We start from the raw sequence: 25,446 nt of genomic DNA on the forward strand, positions 1-25,446 counted from the left end.
GCATTAGGTTCGTTTGACAACTGAAAACATGAACATAATCTCTCATATTTCGTTGTTTCTTTTTCTCAGTTTGTGACGGTCGATTTTTAAAATTTTACGTTTTTATTATGTTAATTTTTTATTTATTATATGTCTTTGTAGAACTCGTAATATAAATACATGTTATGCACCATTAATTTCCTTATATAATCCAGGTTTGCGTAGTGTACTTTATAGACCTTTTTTTTCTTTCAGTTGCTAATCCCATGCATAAAATGAGTAATGCAAGCAAGAAAAAAGTTCGTCAGTATTCAGATGAGTATTTGAAGTTCGGTTTCATACCCACCCCTCAGGATGAACGGTCACCACTCTGTCTATTGTGCGAACATTGCTTGACCAACGAATCAATAAAAAAAGGTCTTCTCAAAGCACATTTGAAGGCGAAACACAGCGCTTATGTGAACTATGAATTGAACCAATTTAAGTCTCTAAAGGAGAAGTTTGAGAAAAGATCTACAATAGATTCATTGTTCTCTGTACGAACTGCTATCCAAAATCGTATTCTTGAAGCTAGTTATGAAATTTCTCTGCTCATAGCTAAATCAGGAAAAAATCATACTATAGGGGAGGATTTAATTAAACCAGCGATATCAACTTTTCTCAAAACAGTTCTGGAGAAAGATGACAAAGTTATCAAAGGAATGCCACTGAGCAATGACACTTTAGCAGAAGAATAGATGAGATGGCTAAAGATGTGGAAACACAGCTTATTGAAAAGTTGAGATCAAGGAAATTCTCAATACAGTTGGATGAATCAACTGTAACAGATAGTGAGGCTGTATTGATGACCTATGTAAGATATATTGACAATGGTGAATTTACTGAAGAGATATTGTTCTGTGAAGCATTGAAAACCACCACTACTGCCATTGATATATACAATAAACTCAAAAATTATTTAGATGAAGTTCAAATATCAATGAAAAATATTACATCTTGTGCTACAGATGGTGCGCCTGTTATGATGGGCAAGAAACGTGGCTGTTTAAAATTAATGAAGAATGACAATCCTGAAATGTTGCTTGTGCATTGTGCTATTAACAGAGAAAATTTAGTTTCCAAAAAATTTTCGCCTGTTTTAAATGAGATATTGAATTCAGTTATAAAATGTATCAACACTATCAAAGCTAATGCCAAATGCGAGCGTCTCTTCAAACAATTTTGCGAAGATAAAACTGCTGACCATGTAAGACTACTGCTTCACACCGAGGTGAGGTAGCTGTCGCAAAGGAATTGCTTGAGAAGATTTATGGAACTATTTGATATTCTTAATGAGTTTTTCAATGACAAACTTGAAATGAAACTCTTACAAACAGTTGATGGTCATGCATTTGTGAGTTATTTGACAGATATCTTTGAAAAACTGAATATGTTAAATAAGCAACTGCAAGGAGCAAATAAGACCCTTGTTGATGCAAAGGCCATAATGTTTCAGCGAAAAAAGTTGACCAATTTTATTGGCTAAATAAATGTGAGGTAACTGATGCTGTTGTGCTTGTTATTGTTGATCACCTAAGCAAAATGCCTGTGATTTAAATGACAGATTTTCTGATTTAAAAGAAACTTATTTTCCATCTTGAATAACTCAACCAGTGCTAGTGGACCTAACTGTTGTGGCCATGCAGTATCAAGAATAACTCTCAGAAATGCGAAATGATGAGTCTATTAGAACTTTATGAATATATATATTTGTATTCATTCATTATATTCGAAGTCAAAGCAGTTTTACCTATGTTCCTTTTTTATTTGAAGTACCTATTCATATTATGCTTTTTCAGAACTTGGTTGACTATTATGCTAGAGGGAGGGCATCAAAATTTTTGAGGCGTTGAGTTGGGTCACGATCCAAAAAAGGTTGAAAAACACTGGCTTATGTGAAAATGAATAAGTATATAATTAATTGCATAATAATAAAAATAACCTAATTTTGGGATGATTTACAAATTTAAGAATTTACTCTCCGGCGAATCAAAAATTCAATATTTCGATTTCGGCTTTTGTACGCCAAATATTCATCTCTAGTTATTTTTTTTTGAATCTAGGAGAAATTTATTTCATAAAAGAAGGTAACATAATTCTTTCAAAATATTGAATAACTGTTTTTAAATAGAAAAGTCTGTGCAGTTTCTTCAGTTGTTATTTTCATCGCTAGATGGCACTACACAGTTATTTGCAAAAGTTATTTTATTCCAGGTTGTTGTATTCTTATCGTTATGAAAGTGTTATCAGAATTAGCAGGTATTGTAAATCTCTTCCGAAATTGCATTACACTATTCGAAATTGATTTCCTTTGGTTTTAGTTATATACAGTTTGCTTATTAATTATTCATTACAGTTAGTATTTCTTTCTATTGCAATAAACATGTTGAATAATTTTCCTATGTTTTTTGAAATAGTATGTTTATTCGCCAATGTAAAATTAACAATTTTCATTTGTGTAGGTATTTTATGTATTATTTTAATATTTAGTGCTACGTTTGACTATTTCATCGTGTCCCATTACACCCAATCCATTTTTTTTATTTATTTTATTTTTTATGTTGAGCCCATACACGAGAGGTTGGTTGATCAACGTATAGTACATCAGTACCGTATATGGGTAATGGGTTGGGAAAGGAGGAACTTGTTTATATTTCATCACTAAAAAACACACCTATTAACCACAGTAATGACTATTTAATTCGTAAATATTTCATCCCAAGTATCTTGGGACATCATCAGTGCAGTAGTTCAAACAATACTAGGAATAACATACATTTAGGGCGCATGATTACAATGGAATCTCAATATGCGTGCAGTAACGTCTTATAGAAGTAAATTAAATATAACTGAAAAAAAAAATATATATATATATATATAAAGATTATTTTACACAATTTTGTATGACAATTCCCATACTTTAGGAATAGTAGGAACGTCATTGCGGTTTAAATTTGGTCTATGTAGTTGGGCTTCAGCACTTTCTTTATATAAACGTTCATATTTATATAAAGATCTTAGTAAAAGTTTTGACTTCTCCCAATGGATCCTATGGTTTGAATTTTTAACTCCGTGTTGGGAAAGACCAGATTTCTGCGGTTTGAAAAGACGATGTCTTGATGTTCCGAGATGCGTTTCTGACCAGACCTACCTGTCTGACCAAAGTAAGACAATTTGCAGGAGCATGGAATCTCATAAACGCCAGGTAACATCAGAGGTGAGAGTTTATCCTTAGGAGAAGGTAACAAGTTATAAATTTGGTTGATAGGTTTGTAAGTAGTGGCAAAATTGTATTTCTTCATAATTTTTGAAAGACGTTCGGAGATGCCTTTGACGTAAGGTATGGGAATCCTATGGACTTCTTCCTGTCTGGGTTAATGTGTGGGAAGGTGACTGATGATTTTTTGAGTTGTTTTGAGATTATATCCATTTAGGATGGGTGTATTTTTTGATTATTTCTAATTCCTGGTTTAAATATTCTTCAGAGGAGCACAATTTGTGTGCTCTGGAAACTAGTGATTTCATGATGCCAAATTTCTGAGATAGATGATGAGCGGAAGAATGATAGACAAACGTGGCGATGGAACCGTCTTCTTTTCTTTGAATGTGTAAATCCAGAAAGGAGATACCCTGTGGAGATTCCTTTGAAACAATGTGGTTTAAAGAAATTGAAAATAAACTCCATTTACTAAAAAGGACTTTTGTGAACAATGGTTTCTATCTTAAAAAGATTGATACATTTTTCTCTTTCTATCGCTCAACTGCTATTGAAGATTCTCCTTCCCCAAGAGCTTTTATATCGTTGCCATACATCAGCTCTCTCTCTCCCCAAAACTGGCAAAATTCTTAAGAAATTCAACATTAGGACTTGCCTCACTACGTTTCCAAAACTTCGCTCCATACTAAGTAGACATAAAGTGAAACATCTTCCTATTCAGTATCCAGGAGTCTACAAGATTTTGTTTAAATGTGGCAAACCATATTACGGCCAGACAACTAAATCCATCCTTTTACTTATGGAAGAACACCAAAGAGACACATTCTACAATAGGACCGGGGCCAGCGCTCTCTCTAGCCACGTTCTCTTCTCTATCAACTCTACTGAAGGCCGCCAACACCTCGTAGACTGGCCGCAAACTTCTAATATCCATGTGTGTTATGATGAACTCGAAAGAAAGATTATCGAATCTAGAGAAATATCGCTCGATTCATCCCATATTAACAACAGCCTTAGCTACAATCTTTCTGACGCACACATTGCCGCTGCCCAGTATTGGCGCACGTAGTCAACTTCCATTGGAACTCCAGCACGCATCATTCCTGTTTTAAATATATATATATATATATATATATATATATATATATATATATATATATATATATATATATATATATATATATATATGTAATAGAGAGAGAGAGAGAGAGAGAGAGAGCATTTTCCTTCTGGAATTTTCGTTCTGGAACTCTGGTTTTTTTAACCAAGCAATTCAGAAAATTAATTATACGACCTGACTATTTTAGTCAATAATCGCTAACACTACCACAATTACAGTGTCAAGGACGACGACATAGCGGTGGCTGTTTGCTCTCATTTATGCTATGAGATTATATGCAGCTGCCCTTGTGCGAACTATCTGCTGAGAGCAAAGATCGACTGTCTTAATCCTCGGAAGGTTATTTAGGACTACACAAATCTGGTTAACCATTACATTCAACAGTTGATTTCAAAGGGTCTCCTAATTATTATTTGGCAAAATATCTTTCGGGATTTCTACGAAATTTTATTTGGAAAAACACTTCTTACATAAAAAGCAGTTTTCACTTCAAGGAAAAAAAATTAAATAACTTTATCTTCAAGAGTATAAAATGATGGTTTCCTTTGATGTGTAATAGTTTCCCTGTTCACAAATGTACCACTTCAAGAAATTTTGTAGCTTTTATTGCAAATAGATTTTCCTGTTGACATCGTCAATTTATTCAAGTTTACTATAAATGCCAGCTGCTTCACTTGTCATAATAATTTATTTCAGCAGATCGAAGGTACTACAATTGGTAGTCCTATATCACCTATTTGGCAAATAATTTTATGGAGTATTTAGATGATCGGATTTCTAACAATCAGATTTAATTTCTGCTCTGCTTCGCATTTGGCTATGTTTTGTTGATGTAATCTTTGCAATCTGATCTCACTCGGAAACAGAACTACTTCAGTTTTTGGATAAAATTAACTCTTTATATACTCTCACCAATTTCACTATTGAAAGTGAATCTAACAAAAGTCTTCCCTTTTTGGATACTTTAATACATCGTAACTCTACTGGTAATATTAAATTTTCTGTTTATAGGTAGCAATCCTTTACACCCAGATATAACGACGCATCTTCATATCATCATTCTTCACAAAAAAATGATATTATCAAATCCTTGCACAGCGAGCACGCACAATTTGTTCTTCTGAGTCTCTTCTATTAGAAGAATTAAATAAAATAAAACTTACTCTATCACTTAATGGATAACAGCGAGATCTTTGTACAGAATATATTTGGTAATATATTCTGTACAGAATATATTTGGTAATTATCATCCCCTTTCCAGATTGCGATCTGACTTTAAAAGGATCAGCATATCCTATCTTAAGGGGACATCTGAACAAACAGCAAGTACCCTTCGCAGATATAATTTACTCACCACCTTCAAAACACTGCGGAATTTGTTATCCTACTTACCATAAAGGTGATAATGTATCAAAGATACATTATCACCTTTATCCTTGCCCGGTGTTTATTAAATACCCATGTTCTTGTTATCTTTGCTACTTTGGACAGATTGACCATTCTATTACTATGAGAATAGAAGAACATCAAGATTATATAAGATATTTGGATTCTGAAAAATTAGGTGTTACATCTCATGCCATTGACACTAGACACAGAGTTCACTGGAACCGTCTCAAGATGTTCACTACAGTTGGTTCAAATTTGATCGACTATTTTTTGAATCGTGTGAATCCCTATTCCACCGTCCTAATCGTAATCGGACAGACTGTATGCCTTTTTCTAAGTTTAAAAAGTGACTGCTGTTTTTTATGTTTTTATTTATTTATTATTTTAAAATTAATTAATTAATTAATTATACATGTATTCATACATATATTAATTTCCGTCTGTTATTCCCATCTGAAGCCTAATGGTGTTTCCTCCAAGTGGACAGCAGCGACCGAGACACGTAATATTATACGCATGATGTATTCAGAATTTAAATGTTGTTACCAACTTTTTTGTCTTCTCCTTGTAAGCAGCTCATGACATATTCAGCAAAATAGATAGGAGTAATAAATTATATTTAGTTTTCTCTTAGATGTGTGAAGCTGTTATTCAAAAAAATATATATTACTTTCTTATGAAATAAAAGGTGTTTAAAAAAATAAAATAAATAATTAAATCCCCTAACTCGTTTTATTCCCCAAAGAGAAATATAGCAAACCATTTTAGCCCTAACTAACTGTTAAGACTAGTAGGCAGCTAGTTTCCACCCTTAGCCAATCACATAATAGCTAGCACACGACCATCAGTGATTTAAAAGGTGCTGAAGAAATTATTTTCTTTTTTTTTATTTATTAAGTATTATAATATATTATAAATATATTATTATATTATTTCTTTATTTATTTGTTAGGTACTCAAATAAAGAGCCAATAGGCTTCATTTCGGCGATGTAACATTATTTAAATTAAGGGGATATTAAATCTCACATTGTTTCAAAACCGAATATAGTAAACTATAAAAGTATCGGTGGATACTAGCGTAAGTCAAAGCACGTAGGACAAACTAGGGCAACTCGTAGTAAAGGTGGATATGGCTCTGATCACTATTCTTAGTATTTCCCATAATGTAAAACACATCTCCTAGGAGATGTTTGAAGTTATAAATTATGGTGGAAGGTCACTGCCCAGACCGGTTTCAGGTGAGAAAGTGAAAATGCCATCATCGGCCTACTGAAAATAAAGGCGACAGAGTATCCTCGGAGAGAACAAAAAAAAGGGAAAGGAAGTGACAGAGAGGTTGGAGTAGGGTTCTAGGGGTGGGGAGAAGGAGAGGAAAGGGAATAGGATGGGAAGGGCGGGTAACTAGGGAAGAAGAAGAAAAATAGTCCTCAGCTCATAATGCTCATCTTGTTAGCTATCTGATGATAACTATTCACCCGAAAATGTCTATCTCACGAGCTGAAAAGGACCACGGAGGTAACCGGCACCCAGGTGACCCACTTCTTCAGGGTAGCCCGCCTCAAGTAGGCCTGCACTGCCTGGGTTCTTCGTCCGAGTTACCTCCGTGGGCGACCAGGGACCAAAATAGACCTCGCAAAAACCAGAAGAATGGCTGGAAGTGGAGATGCTGCTGCAGATGAAGATGTTAAAGCAGCAGCAAACAGAACTTGATGGTGTTATTTCTGTTAGTGCACAGGATAGGAGGTGTACATCACTGGATGTTAAATCTGCTGTCACCCAAAGCCTCTCTCTCTCTCTCTCTAGATGTAGGAACCTCCTCAAAGAGCTGTAAAACTTGTAGAGGACGACTGGAGAGAGTTGCAACAGACTGGGAGGGTTAGCACAGTTAGAAGATTTCTTCCTTACCCTCCAGATGTGGTATTTAATCTCGTTGATGATGAATACCAGTAACTTCTGCTTGTTGGTGGCTGGCGGGGCGAACTGCACGTAGATGATTTCTTCTTGCGGTAGGAGAGGGATGCGGAGCACATCGCTTAGCCTCCTCCAGATGTTGTTGGATAGAAGACACTCGTAGAAGGCGTGCTCTATGGTGTCCAAGCCATGCAGAAGTCACAGAAAGGGTTCCTGGTGTTGTGGAACCTCCCGATGTTGTGGAACCTCCCGTATGGCCACTGCAAGGTGGCCATATGCTATCGAGTCCTTTCTCGATGGGTAGCTTCGATGTTTGGAGAGGTGGCCGAAGAGGATGTTGTTGTCTATTCCTAGATCCGGAACATCGGTTCGAAGGATGTTGAAAAAGTGGTCGTACCAAGTTTTGCTGTTTCTGATCACGGCGGTGTTAATACTCGACGAGCGGAGTTTTTGCATGAGCTGGCAAAGTCTGTTGTAGTCTTCCAGGACAATATCCGCTTTGGGACCTTGGTGGACTGTGATCCCAAACAGGGGAAGTTTGAAATCCAAGTAATACCGCACAGGATAGCTCCAAGGATGGTTAGTTTGCAGTATCCTGCTGAGATGAAAGGCGGTATTAGTCAGGTATCTGATGTTAAGGAAGGGAAGGCAGAAGCCCCCCCCAGCTTCTCCTGCAGTTGAAGGATCTTAATGTCAACTTCTGAGAACAACTAATTTATGGTCCGAGATGGAAGAACAGATGTTAACGTGCCTTATTGCCTCGACTCTGGAAACAAGGGATGGTGACAGATAGAAGCGGTCGAGCCTTCTGCCGATTCCACGTCTTGTCCAAGTGTATTCCCGACAGTAGGGATTGTGAGCCGTCCAGATGTCTGTCAGCTGGAGATTCCTGAGGTGAATTTCCAGTTGCCTGTAGCCAGCAGTACCTAAGTTGGGATTTCCCCCTATTTTATCATATGCCGGGTCCGCCACGAAGTTAAAGTCCTCCATCAGGATGACATGATGGCCACCATACAAGTAGTTGTAAAGCGACTGGAAGAATGTTGATCTTGATGGTGGATCTACTGGGGCGTAGATGTTGATGAACCTAGTGGTACAGCCCAGGTACTTGCAGTCTATGGCGAGTTGCAGTCTATGGATGTTATGGAAAGCTCCAAGGAGGGGGGGGCTAGCATAAGTACCCCGACCCCGGCGCTGTTTCTATTGCCGAAGCTCCAAACTGATGTTATGGGGAACTTTTGGCTCAGTTCCTGCATATCCCGGTAGTGGAAGAAGTGTGTTTCCTGCAGGAATAAGAGCCGGATGTTAGAGGAGGTGTGAAAGTTAATGTTAACTTTATGAAGTTATTCCCGGCCTAGGTACTTGATTCGCAGTTGCTTGACATAATTAACCAAGGACTCAATTCGTCGTGGGGGGGGGGGAGGAGAATATCCAGCACCCTGCAGACCGGCTTCCAGTTTTGCACACAGGCTCGTGAGTACCTCCAACTCGTGACGACTGTTTTTGATTTTAAAGCTGGTAAGTTTGTTGTCGACTATTTTGTAGTCGTAGTAGCTAATGAACCGGGAGCCGGTGTATTTACTTATTTTGGAGTTTATACTGTCCTGACGATGAAAAGGGGATTTCCTCTTCCATATCGGACTCAGATGTTGTTGAGTCCGTACTTCTGGAGCGGCTTCGATGTTTTTTCTCCATTTTAGGGGAAGCCTGCTCCTTCCTCTTCTTATGTGGTTCTTTGGGGGGTGGAAGTTGTTGTTCCCCCTTCTCTGTCTTCTTTTCTGCTGCAGGGGGGGGACGCTGACTACTGCAGGGGAGGTCTTGGAAGCGTCTACAAATGAAACCTCCTCAGATGTTGTTGAGGGGGGGGGGTAGCTGGTGGAACATTATCCTTAGCTTCATCTGTATCCTCGGTTGTTCGTTGTTCTTCCGCCGCTGGTAGTGGTACGGTGGAAGCAACCGAGGGGGAGACTGTTTCCTCAGCGGATGTTGTTGCTGGGGGGAAACGGTTTCTTCTGCTGTTGTTGTTGCAGGACGCTTCTTGATTTTTCCCAAGACCGTCTGTGCAAATGTTTCCTCCCCGCTGGTGTTGGGGAGCACCGGAAATTCACCGGCGTCTCGGGCAGGCTGCGGTTGAAAGGTTCGATCGGCGCCCCTGCCCGCTCTGCGAATGTGCGCAGAGGACATGATGTTATTTTGTGCTCCGTGCTGGAGCACTTTCGGCAGGGGTGTGGGCACTGGCTGGAGATGTGCCCGACGCCGACGCAGTTGAAACACTTGGCTCGGGGGCAGTCACTTCCCAGATGTTCGACCGAGCCACATCGCAGACACTGTCTCTGTACCCCGAGATAATTTACCATGACACTCGACGTGACGAGGTTGGGCACAGGTTGTCGCATGTCCATCGTAAATGTCACTTCACCGGAATACCAAACGGGGACCTCTTTGGAGACGCTCTTCTTTATGTTGCTCACCTTACCCCAATTGCTAAAGGTTTGCACCAACACGTCGTCTCCGACTTCTAGGTATTCCATAGGGAAGCGGTCGATTTTTAACTGCCTCACTTATGACCCCACCATGGTAGGGATCACCTGCTTCCCTAGGACGGGGGAACCCTCTAGAAGTTTGTCTCTCTCGAAGTTAGGTTCTTTACCACAATAAGAAATCGTCCTCCTCCATATGTGGTGAAGGAGTAGATGCTTGAAACTCCTATCAGCTGTTTAACACTTTCATTGCCAAGCTGAAAATTGGAATTTCGTGTGGTGGCCAAATTTTTTTTATTTTTTTATTTAGTTAACGACATCCACGCGATAACGCGTGAGCGGCCGTTTGGTGAGAACTCGCACCGCGCGATATCGCGTGATTGGCAATGAACATGTTAAGGACTTTCGTTAAGACTCTGGGATCCTCCAATCCTGGAATCTCCACTCCTAAGGTCCTAGTCCTGGGGGGGGGGGGGGCTGGGATCATCTTGTTCATTTTAACTGGACTCTGGGTGAAAAAGAAAAAAAAGAAATTAAGAGTCTTAAAGACTGAAAATCCCGTAGCGCTATCAGCAGGTTAGGGTTAATAACAATAACAACGTTAGTAAGATGTTAAGCAAAAACACAAGAAATATATCACAAGTAACTAAATAAACTAGCAAATGGAAAGAAAATCCTCCAGCGAAAGGCGTCTCATCAGTAAGTAGGTAGACCAAATTAATACTGAGGATATAGCGAAAAGAACTTATATACTCTGCTATACGAGTTGTCAAACAGGTGCACCCATTAAATTACTCAAATAAAGAGCCAATAGGCTTCATTTCGGCGATGTAACATTATTTAAATTAAGGGGATATTAAATCCCACATTGTTTCAGAACCGAATGAGAAACTTAAAGATCGGAATCAAGGAATTTCATGCCGAATATAGTAAACTATAAAAGTATCGGCGAATACTAGCGTTAGCCAAAGCACGTAGTACAAACTAGGGCAACTCGTATAGCAGAGTATATAAATTCTTTTCGCTATACCCTCAGTATTAATTTGGTCTACCTACTCACTGATGAGACCTCAATAAAGGTCGAAACTGGTCTGGGTAGTGACCTTCCACCATAATGTATAACATCATACATCTCCTAGGAGATGTGTTTTACATTATGGGAAATACTAAGAATAGAGATCAGAGCTTTGTCCACCTTTGCTACGAGTTGCCCTAGTTTGTACTACGTGCTTTGGCTTACGCTAGTATCCGCCGATACTTTTATGGTTTACTGTATTCGGCATGAAACTCCTTGATTCCGATATCTGAGTTTCTTATTCGGTTTTGAAATAATGTGGGATTTAATATCCCCTTAATTTAAATAAATATTTGTTATGTAAATTATGTATTTATTTTTAATCAATTATTTTATTATCTCCTAGGATTCCCAGAATTTCTTCTCGAGCATCTTTATCTTATCAATCTACTGGCAGTAACTCGGAAGAAAACACAGTTTCTTTCTTCAAAATTCGCATGTTAACTTTTATTAACTTTATGTATCAATATCTTTCATGATATTACTGGGGAAAATAATTTAGTTATCTTGGGGAAACGAATATATTTCTAATTATGCTCATTCAAGAATAGTCAATAAAGGGATTTTATGCATCATATTGTGACGCCCTCTTTACTATTTACATTACAGAGTTGTTTACGTTTAGTTTTTTAATTGCGCCAGCAGCAATGTTTTCAGCTCTATTTAACATTGGTGTGAGATTTTCGTAGTTAAATTTTTGTGAGTTTTAGTGTTAAATGCTTGTTTATGAGAAGGTCCTAAGTAAAAAATACTTTTGTACATTTTTGAAAGATTAATGTAAAACTTGTGATACCGAATTCTTAAGAACTTGCAAAATGTCCAAGGATATTTACTAACTTTATGAAAGGAAACAGAAGGTGAGTGGTATGCTTATTACTGATGTTTTTATCGTGTAATTTTATTCATTTAGGATAACCTTAATCTTGGTGTTATCTTGTAATAATAATTTTCTCTCCGTTATCATATTAATCTTGGGGAATTTGCTAATAACGTTAAATGTTTTTGAAATAGAAATGAATTTTTTTTTAAAAAAATGTCACATGTTATAACTATTATCAAAGGTCGTAAAAACACTGAGCTTTTAATGAAAGGGCGATTAATTAATTACCTAGGCTCTTAATGTCTTTACAAATCAGTGGAGTTTCCCAATCAGGTTTAAAGAAGACGCACGAATTATGCATAAAATTTTTCATGTAATTATCATTATTACTTTTTATTTTACATTTTAATACATGTATTATCCGTTTATTAGATAAAAAATATTATTCTTAAAAAATCATCAAAAACATTCAAATCATTAAAAAATCTAACATATAATAATGCATGCATGCATTAATCACTTCTCTTCGTAAATCTAAAGCTCCATGATCAACCTTGTAAAATCGATGTTATTTCTTTCTGTTGCCAATAATTTTGCTCGTTGAATAATCATTTTTGTAGATACGCAGCAACCCCGATCTTGTTTGATCCATTATCCGAGTTTAATTCATTTTCAGTTTCTGGCTATTTTGCCAGTTTTCTGCAGAATTGTGTTTTTTTAGAATTTGCTTCTAATTAATTGCTGCTATTGTTTCCTCCAAGTTCGTACCATTTTTTCTGTGGGTGGAGGACCAAAGCGTCTCTATGCTGCCCTTTTGTCATTCTTTTTTTTTTTTGCGTACTCAATCACACTACGCTTAAACGCAGTCGTATAGCTATGTATGTGCGTCGTAGAATCCATGGGTTATTAAAAAAAATTAAATATAATAATGTATTGATTTAGTAGCTTAAATGCGTGACCGTTAACGACCGTGCAACTACTCAAACTGATCATTCATTACAGACAAGCGATGACGCACCGTAAATGGGTATACATAAAAAACACATCCGTGTATAAGACGCATTGGGCTTATAGGACGCATCCTAATTTTCAGATATATTTTAAGTACAAAAAAGCGCGTGTTATAAGGTGAAAAATACAGTTAGAATAGTATTTAAAAATGCGGTAAGTCGAGTCGCCGACTGGAGAAACTTTTTCTAAGCCTTTCTTCGATCGGTTCCAGAGTTAGTCGATCTCTGACTCGAGCAAGCGGATTTTTATCTCCTGGAAAATCGGGTTTTTCGTCCCGTACAGAATATCGACCGTAGAACCCACATTATTTCAGACAGTAACAGATCCTGTTAGGGTTAGCTACCAATTGATAGCAGCACTTGTTTGCCCATCTCTTCATCTGTTACCGCTTATAATTGGCGATAATCATAGGAAATAAAAGGCGTTTGCTGATTATTATTATTTTTTATTTATTAAATTAAGTAAAAAAGACCAAATAATAAAGGTATATTAAACTGAAATTGCAATAATATCAAACCTCTTAGGAATCCTACTGATAGTCTGAGTTAGTCTACTCTCGTATATTCCTAGGTGAGAGAGAGAGAGAGAGAGAGAGGTAAAGAAAATATCATATAAAGTCATAAATACCTTCATAAAAATGAAAATTGTTTAAAACATCTCTTAGGACCTAAAGAATGGTAAATAATTTCTAACAGATCCAGACACTAATTAATAGCAATTGATATGTAATCGAAGAGCGCGATAATTAAAAATAGAATAAGTTAACATATTTATCGACTTAAACCTTTCCCCCACACCTCGTCAGCCTATACTTCCTCTGTCCCCTGTACCTAAATAGTGAATTTAGTCTGCTTATTTTTATTTTTTTAAAAATTGAACTATGCGCTCTCTCTCGATGCCAAGTAAATTTTAATTTAAATCAAGTTTAAAATAAACTTTAATTTTAATATTCCTCAAATTTTCCCAGGAGGGAAGAAATTGACATCAACAAAGATATTTTTCAGAAAATTAACAGTATCATCAAAAAAATAAATAAATAAAATAAAATAATAAAAAAATAAATAAAAATAAAAATCCAGAACCATACCTTCCTTCCCGCCTAATTGAAACCATATATTTTTTAAAAAATCTAATATTATCAGTAAAGCTGATAATCATATTACTCTCATTATTGACAAACATGATTACCACAGAAGATTTTTGGGACATCGTTAGGTGCGCCTCCAAAATAGTTAAACTCGATTCGACTCCCATTAAAATCAATTCATAAAATGTTACATCAGCTCAAAGAACAAGACAAAATAGACAAATATACCATGAAGAAAATCACTCCCCGTACATAATACATCCATTGAAGGTCTAAAGCCGGATTAAAACTTTCCTGAGAGCTTATGAGAATATAACCTTCGACATGCTAATTGCCTTGGTTTTCACTGCTTAAGATGAATTCAGCTCACAAGTCTACATATTCAACTTGTATTACTTCGTTTCGATTTTACTAAACTGACAGTTATTTCGAACTTGGTTCTCATCAGAGACTAAACAGAAACTTGAGGTGAAAAAAAAACCCTCTAATCATAACAATCTTACCTCTAATCTTATCACCTCTCAACGACTATGCTATAATCTGTACAAATTTAATGCAATACAAGTTAGATCCGATCCACTGTCCGTTTATGAAATCACTTCTAATTGAACATTATTATAATTGCATAGCCCTGTACCTGACAACTTACCAAAAAAAAAAAAAAAAAGCACGACTGAAATATCGTTGCATGCTATACAATTAAAATTAAAAATGAAAATATTTAATATTAAAAAGGTTACTCACAAATTTTCATAAAACGAGAAGACAAATTATTTCTCCGCATCTTTAGCTAATAAGAATACGCAATAACAACCACACGTAATCTCACCAATATCAATACAATAACATTTATTATTCTCCCTTGCTCTCAAACTAAAGCCTCACGACAAGATAGCTCCTAACTTGTTTTCTGTTTTACTCATCATAACTTGGTGACGATTTATTCGAAACGTCCAACACACCGTTATTGTTGCTGGATGCTCATGTATAGCGGAGTTTCCTGTTATAATTTTAAATGGTGTTCTTTCTCTGTGCTTTACTGTATATATATTTCGCTTTTCCATATATTCATATGAATATATTAGTTTTCCACGTTTCCCATTTTCTAAACTTTATACTCTCTTGGCCTCGTTAATGTGTTCGGTGTTAAATATATATCACAATATAAAATCTCTCACTTAACAACAATAATAACAACAACAACCAAATTAAAAAAAAAGCGTCAGATTATCTTTCCTCTAAAGTAGGGGTCACAAACTGGCGGCCCGCGGGCCGGATACGGCACGCGAAGGCTTCATATCCTGCTCGCGACCTTAATGATTTATTTTCTGAAAATCAATGTTTCTAACATCCTGCGGGGATTAAAATATAAAAAAATTCAAACTTATAAATGTTTTATGACAGCTTTAAACAAAAGTAAAACTTATCACTACAGTTCTTTGTACCATGTTTCTATCATCAAATGTTGGCAATGGAATGGAATTAGTAACTGCCACTTGTCACGAATTAGTAAATTCGTGACAAGTAACTTCCACTGAATGGAAGTTACTTGTCACGCAACCATTTTAAGCCACGTGATACAATGTCAATAAGTTACAGGTTAGCATTGTAATATGCTAGTGTGTTAATAAAAAGTTACCTCAGTAACAATGTCTGAATTTAAAGTTAAAAAAAGAAAAATAGATCAAGAAGGCAGAACTTTTCAAGAAAAATGGGAGAAGGCATATTTCTTTGTGGAAGTAAAGTTGATGACGATATGAATGTGACTGAAGAACTATTGGATGTAGTGCCTATTTCAGGAACAACAACAGGAAATGACTTATATTTGTGTATTGAGAAAAGTCGTGAAAATGCTCACGCGGACTGGTCAAAATTAGTAAGTGCGACTACAGATGGGGCTCCTGGTATGGTTGGTGCTAACGTTGGACTTGTTTGAAAACTTCAAATGAAAAAGGAAATGTTGTGCAAGGACAGACTTAAATCGTTTCATTGCATAATACACCAGGAGTCACTTTGTGCTAAAAAACTAAAGATGGAACACATCATGAGTGTAGTAATTAAAACAGTAAACTGGATACGCCCTCACGCCTTCAATCATCAACAGTTCAATGCTTTGTTGGATGAATTGGATTCACAATACAGCAGTTTGCTATATTATACGGAGGTTAGGTGGCTTAGTTGTAGCGTCGTTTAAAAAAGATTTTTTGAACTCTTAAAAGAAATTGACATGTTTACTTCATCCAAAGAAAATTGATTCCTCAGCTCATTCCTCAGACCGATGAAGATTGGTGCAAAGACCTGATCTTTTTTTGTTGACATAACAAGCCACTTAAACACTTTGAATATTGCTCTGCAAGGACTTGAACAGTTATGTCATATGTATGATTCGTTTAAGTCATTTCTGGCAAAACTCTATCTTTGGCAAACCCAGTTGGCAAAGAATAATTTAGTCCACTTTTCTACACTTAAATCGATTTCTCGAAGTAATAATGATGCTGAGAATTACATTTCTCAAATTGAAGAATTCAAAATTGAATTTGAAAAAATATTTTCTGATTTCAACCAGTTTGAAAATGAATTATTGTTATTCAGTTCACCTTGTTTAATTAATATTGAATATGTTGACGAAGAATTACAAATGGAAATAATTGAACTCCAGTGCATACTGAACTAGAAAATAAATATAACGAAGTCGGCATACCAAATTTTCATAAATACATCGGCAGTATATATCTCAAATATAAAATTTATTGTGCAAAAATGTTGTCAATCTTTGGAAGTTAGCAATTATTTTCAATTATGAAACTTAATAAGTCAAAGTTCCGCTGACGGATAAAAGATTCTAGATTAAATGCAATACTTCATATTGCAACACGAAACGAAAAAGCAGATATACATGTTAGTACAGAGGAAAAGATTTCAGGATCAAAATCAAATAAAAAAAAAAAAAGGCCTCGTAGATTGATGCAAAGACCTGGCCTTTTTTAGTTGATATTCTTGTTTATTTTACGACACTTAAACAAAAATGTCATAAAGATTTTTGTAAGTCAAAATTATGTATTTAAATAATTTTCTTAAAGTATAAATAAAATGTAATTGAACTTATATTTTCTAAACTTGTTATATTTTTAAAATTTAAAAATAAAAATGGTTATAAATTTAAATGGTAGTGTAACCGTTTACGTAAGTCGTAAAGGCCGGCAACAGTTTATGTTTTGGTTCACAGAATAATATTGAATACGACTGGCGTCAGATATACATCTAATTGACTGGCCCTTTGCTGCGATTGAGTTTGAGACCCCTGCTCTAAAGAATGCAGGTATGTTTTTTAAAGTAAATATTCTATTTATTAGCAAATTTTAATTAGCTAATGTAAGCATTTCATTTGAAGCCTTGAGAGCAGCTTAAGATGTCAGCTCCTTAACTTAGGCCTTTTGTTCTGTTACTGTTAATCCTTGAGTTGTGGAAATAATTTCCACAGATCCAAAATCATCACGTATTTGTATAGATGGATGCACGTGGATTGAACACACTAGCCGTTTTTTATGAAACCATTCATTGTTGTATTATTCTTTACCCGTCATCGTTACTAAAGTTGTTGTAGTAGCAGTGACACACTGAAATATTGTACTTTTTTTTCTTTCCTTTCTTTCTTTTTCTTTCTCTCTTTCTTTCTTTTTTTTTTTTTTTGTATATGCTTTTCAGTATATTGCATTTGCTTTAAGCTTTCCTTGTTTGTATTTCGTTTTACACTCATGTTTGTTTTTTTCTTCTTCTTTGAGTGCCATCTCCTATCGGAGGTCGGCGACCACCTTGGCAAATTTTGAGCGATCCTCAGCCACTTTAAACAGTCCCTCAGAGCTCATGCCAGTTCACTGTCTGATGTCTGCCAGCCAAGATTTTCTTCGTCTTCCTTGTCCTCTTCTTCCATTTATCTTCCCCTTTATAAGCAATTGAAGTATTTTATATTTTTCATTACGAAGTAGGTGACCAAGATATGCAGTTTTCCTTCTTTTTATGGAAAATTCACGTGATTTCCCCATTTGTTCCAGTACTTCCTGATTCGACGTTTTTGCTGTCCATGGGATTTTTAACATTCGTCTGTATAACCACATCACAAAGGCTTCAAGTTTTTTTATTGATGTTGTCTTCAAGGTCCAAGTTTCTGCACGGTACAGCAGTATAGACCATACATAGCATTCAACCATGCGTACTCTAAGCTCTAAGTTCAAGTTGCGGTTACGCAGTGTTGATTTCATCAGGAGATAATTTTTTCTTGCCATTTCAATTCTAACTTTTATTTCCATTTCTGGATTGCATTCTTCATTTAACCAGTATCCGAGATATTTAAACTTTGTCACTCTTTCTATTCGTTTCCCATTTAAAGAAAGTGATGAATTAAGAATTGGTTTCTTGCTTATGACCATGAATTTAGTTTTGATGATATTTATTTTTAATCCCATTTTTTTTACTCTCTTCATTCACTAGTTCCAGAAGATTTTGAAGACCCTGAATATTGTCAGCCAGAAGAGCTATGTCATCAGCATATCGGATGTTACTGATGATTTCACCATTTACATTAATCCCTTCCTCTCTTCCTTTTAAGATTTTTTGAAATATGGCTTCTGAATATATGTTAAAAAGAAGAGGTGACAGCACACATCCTTGCATTACTCCTCGTTTGATGTTAATGGGATCTGTAATAATGTCATCAACTTGAACAGATGCCTTTTGGTTCCAATATAAGTTTTGAATGATCCTGATGTCTTTACCATCTAATCCAATTCTCTTTAATAGTGCAATCATTTTATCACTTTATCAAATGCTTTCTCAAAGTCAATGAAGCAAAGGAATACTTCCTTGTTTTGATCAATACATTTTTGGAATAAGATTTGAGAGCAGAAAAGAGCCTCTCTTGTTCCCAAACCGTTTCTAAAGCCGAACTGGGTATCACTGATGGCGTCTTCACATTTTCTGTATATTCGTTTTTGAATTATTTTCAGAAACATTTCGAGAACATGACTCATTAGGCTGATCAATCTATAGTCATTACAATTTTTTGCATTTGCTTTTTTAGGTAGCATGATGAAGGTCGACTGTAACCAGTTTTGTGTGGAATATACCTATATCGTAGACCTTATTAAATAGTTTTACTAATATAGCAATGTTGTCACCTTCTAATAACTTTACTATTTCTGCTGGTATTCTATCAGGGCCTAAGGCTTTACCATTTTTAGCTGGGTTCAGCGCACATTCTACCCTTGATCATAGAATGCATGGATCGTCTATCTGTTCATAAGTATTTTCTGGGTTCTGTCTGTTATCAGAAAAGAGTTCTTCTACATATTTCACCCATTCTTGTATTTTGTCATCTTTTTCGGATATTATTTCTCCTTTTTTGTTTCGAAGGACACATAGTTTTTTTTTTCTTAAATATACCTGAGGTCTCTTTCAGCTTTTTGTGTAGATTAAAATTGTCATGCTTTTCTTGTAGAATTTCGATTTCTCTACATTTTTCATTCATCCAGATTTCTTTTGCTTCGTTGATCTTGCTTTTAATAATTTTTTGAACCTCTTTATATTTTGTTGGACTGATTTTTATATGATCTGCGTTGATCCATGAGAAAAAGAATTTCGTCAGTTATCCAATCTTTCTTTTTTACTGCTCTATGAGGACACAAGGTATTGGTACATTTCTCTATGAAGACAGATTTTAATTTGTCCCATGATTCATCAACCCTCATGACGTCATCACTTGATAAGTGCTATCTGTTGATTCAGATCTTGACTCAATTTGTTTCTTATCTCTGAGTTTTTTAACTTTCCTAAATTAAACTTTTTTGTTGATGTTTCTGAAGTATAGCTTTCAGTCTAATTTTTAACACTGTCACCAGTAGATTATGATCAGAAGCAATATCTGCACTAGGATAGGTTTTGTGCTCTATATGGAACTTCGAAATCGTTGATTAATTAGAAGGTAATCAATTTGGTTTCTGACTATATTTATATTATTATCTTGTGGTGATCGCCAAGTATATAGCCTTCGGGGTGGTAGCTTAAACCATGTGTTTGTGACTATTAGCTCCTCTTCTTGGCAGAATTGAATAAGACGGTCTCCTTTCTCATTTCTTGTTCCCAGTCCATGTTCGCGAACTATATATCACCTTCTACCTTTCCCAACTTTAGCATTGAAATCACCAATACGATGCTAAAATCATGTTTTTCTGTGTTTTTCATTAGTTCTTTTAATTGGTCATAAAATTCTTCGATCTCGGTATCACTCTTGTCAGCAGTAGGGGCATAGACCTGTATAAGATTAATATCTAGTGGTTGACCGTTTTAATAACATCATCCTATCTGAGTAGGGGATGAAGCTCAACAGTGACTTATTGGGATCTTTGTTTAATATTATTCCAACTCCATTTTGATGGTTGTTTTCACTACTTCCAGAGTGGTACATTGTCATGTCATTAACTTGAGTTTTGCCTGATCCTGGCCACCTAACTTCACTCATTCCTAAAATCTCAATTTCAAGTCTTTTCATTTCCTGAATAGCATTTCTTAGCTTACCTGCTTCGTACAGGGTTCTGACATTCCAAGTTCCTAGTTTTAGTGAACGCACCATTTTGAGACCGGAGATTCTTCGCACCCCTGTCTCATTTAAGGGACGCCGGGAACTCGGGGCCATTTGTGTAGATTTGCTCGCCATGGTGGTTAGTCTGGAGAGAATAGAGCAGTAGTTTCTCCATTTGCTTTCTGCTCCGCAGCACAATAAACTGAATTGCCATCTGCAATTTTGTAATCACAAGCTTTACTGTTGTCATGAGACTTCAACCTTGTGTCAGTATTGACAAAGCTGCTTCCCTTTGTCAGAGGATTGAATCCTTTAATTTTCCTTGTAACTGTAGGTAGGGGCCCTGACCAGTTACTGAAAGCCGGAGCCAGCTGAGCCCAGGTTTTTTATAGAGGTCTGCTCCTCTGAAGATTCTTCCTTACATTCACCGTTGGGATATGAATCCTCCTCCGCTGATTTGTCCGTTGCTCTTCATAGAGGTCTGTTAGCATCCTTGTGGGGAGTGTACCCTACGGAAGGTCCCAGGGAGCACGATGGGGACGTGGACTTGCCTCACTCCCCATGTTTGTGTTACTTTTATTTAATTTATTTGTTTCTTGTTTATTTTCTGACTATATCTTCCCTTTTCCGCTTTTAACAACTAACTATTAAAACGATATGAGGTGCTACTGAAAAGTTCTCTATGTTGCTTAAAAAAGTGCATGTTCGTTGTTGTGGTGCATTCATAGAGTTTAAGCTGTGGTACTACAGATATGATGACATCCCGCAAGTGTTCTGTGACTGCGGTTTGGTGTACGGAGTCGATTTTTAATAACGTTTCAGTTCGCAATATAGTAAAACTTCACTGGTTTTAAGGTAGCGTTTATTTATAAATTCCTTCCTAACAGTCGTGTTAGGAAGGAATTTATGAATATTAATATTATTATTTATTAATATTTTTACTAAATTAATATTACTATATATATACACAATCTATGCACACGCACGCACACATACACAAATTTAATTTACATTGACTTCAGGGTCGAAGTTTTGCGCATTCACATCATTCTGCTATTGAGTACGTAAGAATATGCTTTTCAAATCGCGACTTAAATATACTTCATTTTTTATTTTATTTCCTGTATGAGATATGTTGGTTAGAATAATCAATGAAGGTATTTATTATACGGTAATAATATTCTAAACGATTGGCGTTATTTAGATTGGATAACCGTGATTTTTAGAAGTTTATATTTAACAATTATATTTATATTTTTTTTTATTTTGTAATTTTAATTTAGTAATTTTAAAATGAACAGCTCAAATCTTTTTTGAAATGTAGAATCCTAAAGAGTTTTTTTTCTGCTTCCGTTTCTTTTCCTGCTAAAAAGTCGGCATTTCAACATCGAAAATTCTAATTCATTAATCTGGAACGAATGTGTGTGTGTGTGTGTGTGTGTGTGTGTGTGTGTGTGTGTGTGTGTGTGTGTGTGTGTTCGGGATTTAAGGATATCGTTTTCTGATTTGCACAGAAAAATTTTAAGGAAAAAATTGAAGTAAATTTTGTTACATAAACAAAAAATGTTAGTCAATTGAGTGATTTCAATCTTCGTTTCCTTTTCCATTTTGTTTCTGCCCCTGATCTGTGTCTGTTCGTTTACGCAGCTACTGCGGTTCATCTATATTACCGGAATAATAACATATGCCAGTAATAACATTTCAGAATAAATTCATGGCTTCATTACCTTATAGTAATACAGTATATTACCAGTATTTCAATACTTTGTTGCTGTTACGGTTGTGCGGTATCCATATATCTGATGCATCAAGAGATGGGCTGCTATGTTAATTGGTAGAACTGAGATGAGAAAATGCTTGTTTACGTTAACTAAATGGTCAATAGAAATACTTCGCTCATTGTAGAATTTATCATAGGAAACCTTTGATTTGTAGAAGTATAAATTTATCCTCATAAAGTAGAAAAGTCTCTATAAAGAAGTAATAATTATGTCAACTACCAGGAATTGATCTCTACGCTAATCTGTTCCTCATCCCTTCCAAATCTTTTGAAAGACTGAAACAGTCTTTGCAAATTATAAAGCTCATTAGCTCAGTAGTATACGACGATGGTGCAGTTCGAGGAAAGTAGTGTAAGGAGACGAAGGAAAACACATGCCAGGCTCAAGAATAGCTGTAGTATATTAGTTCTTTTGTTCAGAGAAAGCGGTATTAATGGAAAACCGCTCAAAACCCAAATGGTCAATACAATGACGCGACTTAATTACATAGTAGATAACCAACCTAACTTATATGATTCATAAAATCAGGTTGAGAATTTTGAGAGCATTCGTTAAACTTGTAATTTCTCTAGTAAATATAGGAATGTACCCCATCAACCATACAGCCATTTTAACTGTAGGATTTACAGACAGGCTTTATCACTGAAAGAATAATCCTGCTATAATAGCACCCGCGGTTAAAGAATGCAGCTCCAGGTCACCGAGAACGATTACAGGCCATTCACCGATTGCTCTTTTTGTCTTTTGGACAGGGCTAGCCCTAGCCGTTCATCATAGCGGTTTAATATGAACCACATTAAAGGCATGTGGTAATTAAAGTTGCTCTTGTGTACGTGAGAATGAGATCCGCGTGGAGATTCTTCTGACACTATTCCCAGGATGAACTTTGTACCAATGGGTTTAGCAAGTTTCGTCACGTCTCTCTCTCTCTCTCTCTCTCACTCACTCACTCACTCACTCATTTTTTGCCCTACCTCTTTCCTGAATGCAAAGGCAGAATGGATTTAACACCCTATCATCTAGCACTACAAGATTTTAGAACATATATTGAACTTCTGATATTATGTTTTTTGCAGAATACAAACAAACAAACAAAAAAAATTGGCATGCTTAGCTTACAATCATGCATGCCTGGCATGATTGTCATGCATGATCGTAGTAATATTATGAAATATCGCTACAATCTGATTTTTTTTTTTTTTTAAATTTTGAAAGCAATTTATAATGTTTTCGTTGATATAATGCCATTCGATATGTGAATCTTGCCTTGGCATTTAAGCTGCACCACTATCTTCAGAATGATATGCAGTGTATCTTAATATTTTAAGGTCTGTATTTCTCTAATATCCTCATGGTTAATCAGCTATATTGATTTTTGAACATTAAGAGCGGAAAATAAATACATTCTTTAAACTTCTTTGTATTTATTCCCTAGAGAAAGTAAGTGGCACACTTTTAGTTCTGACTCTTTAGTAATCGCTAAGCAGCTAGTCGCCATCTGTGGTGTCCTAAATAAGAGGCATACTAATTCTGATTGGATTAGAATTTATTTATCAGTATTAACTTGTATGTACTCATGTTTTCTACTATTTTTATGAGTTTCCTGATTAAAAACAGCCTTCCTTTCCGGGGTGTGGAAAAAAAAAAAACTACTTGTTTGCTCCAATTTTCGAATTACTGTGGAATCAGCGGGAATGGTTTCTATAGTCAGCAACCTTAAAACAGCAAACGTTTCTTCTATAAGTCTAGTGTCGTGAACGTTACCACAAGCCTCTAAGCCTTTGTTTATTTTTTAAATGTTATGAATATTAATGTTTTTAAAATCACATGTCATGAATTATAATTAATTGTGTTCATTCAGTTTATTTTATTTTTTTTTTTTTGTGTAGCACTTTAATTCCGAGATTTGTAGATCATATTTCATGTACGAATGAGAGTGGAACAGTTGGCATATTGCAAGTTTTAATGCGCACACATATGAATGAAAAATTTCAGTAGGATAATCGCTATAAATCATTCTGAATTATTATTTAAAAAATAAAAAACCTGACAGAAGTGAAGCAATTTGGATTTAAAAATATTTCCATACGTGCCTATGACTGAAAATAGCATTTGCATCCATAAGCTTGGCCGTTTTTTTATAGTTTCAGTTCTAGTAGTCGACTAGAGAAATCATTTAAGCCCTTTTTCGGCTGGTTCCCGTTCTTGCCCCGCAAATGGGATATTTTCTTTACTGAAACTCGGATTTTTAACACTGCATATGAAAAATCGACCATAGAACTCATACTATTACAAATAATAATGCAAGTGTTATGGCAGCAGTTGTCTTCCATTCTTCCTCCCTCTCTCTCTCTCTCTCTCTCTCTCTCTCTCTTCTATCTATCCAGTCTTATGCCAAAACACCTTTGTGGGCAGGTGCATTGTCCTCATGAAAGATGATGTTTTCTTCTGCAAACCGGGTCTTTTCTCACGAATTTTTTCGTTTAGTCTGGTTAAAAGATCGGAATAATATTCCCCGGTTATTGTTTTACCCTTTTCAAGATAATAAACAAAATGCCTTTAGCATACCAAAACACCGTCGCCATGACCTTTCTTGCTGATGGAACAGATTTTTTTCTTCTTCTTCTTTGGTGCTGAACAACCAGCTTCTGTCCCCATGTTCTGACTGCTGTTTGGATTCTGGTGTGTAATGGTGAATCCAAGTCTCATCCATAGTAATAAATCGACGCACAAAATCAGTTTTATTCTTGTTAAAACGCTCCAAGTACTTTCAGAGATTTTCATGCGAGTGCGTTTTTTAGCTGCTGAGCATGCGTGGCACCCATCTTCCACAAGACTCTTTCGTTTGCAATTGTTCTTCATGCAAAATATATCCTACACGTTCTTTTGAAATGCCTATAGTCTCAGCAATTTCACGCACTTTGACTCGCCGGTCATCCAATACCATATCGTGCACTCGAT

The 25,446-nt window shown here is 35.9% G+C and overlaps 2 protein-coding genes across 2 annotated transcripts in view; both read left to right on the forward strand.

Annotated features, from left to right (window-relative positions):
- Positions 1 to 254: 254 nt before the first annotated feature.
- Positions 255 to 716, forward strand: LOC150104734 (protein ZBED11-like). Its single transcript, XM_090395617.1, has one exon. It carries the CDS (start codon positions 255 to 257, stop codon positions 714 to 716), a length of 462 nt encoding a protein of 153 aa, XP_090251743.1.
- A 5-nt stretch (positions 717 to 721) lies between these two features.
- LOC150104735 (SCAN domain-containing protein 3-like) overlaps positions 722 to 25,446 on the forward strand; it is a 56,677-nt gene continuing 31,952 nt past the window's right edge. The window contains exons 1-2 of the mRNA XM_090395618.1: positions 722 to 1,225; positions 23,921 to 23,925. Coding sequence (XP_090251744.1) covers positions 722 to 1,225; positions 23,921 to 23,925 — 509 coding nt within the window. The remainder of the gene's footprint in view (positions 1,226 to 23,920; positions 23,926 to 25,446) is intronic.

The sequence above is a fragment of the Typopeltis vanoorti genome, chromosome 7 (assembly GCF_054136105.1).
Source record: "Typopeltis vanoorti isolate ZY-2024b chromosome 7, IOZ_Tvanoo_1.0, whole genome shotgun sequence".
Classification (NCBI taxonomy): Eukaryota; Metazoa; Arthropoda; class Arachnida; order Uropygi; family Thelyphonidae; genus Typopeltis; species Typopeltis vanoorti.

Bases quoted from the DNA above. Each gene is read 5' to 3' on its own strand.
- LOC150104734 (XM_090395617.1), top strand. From the start codon at position 255: ATGAGTAATGCAAGCAAGAAAAAAGTTCGTCAGTATTCAGATGAGTAT.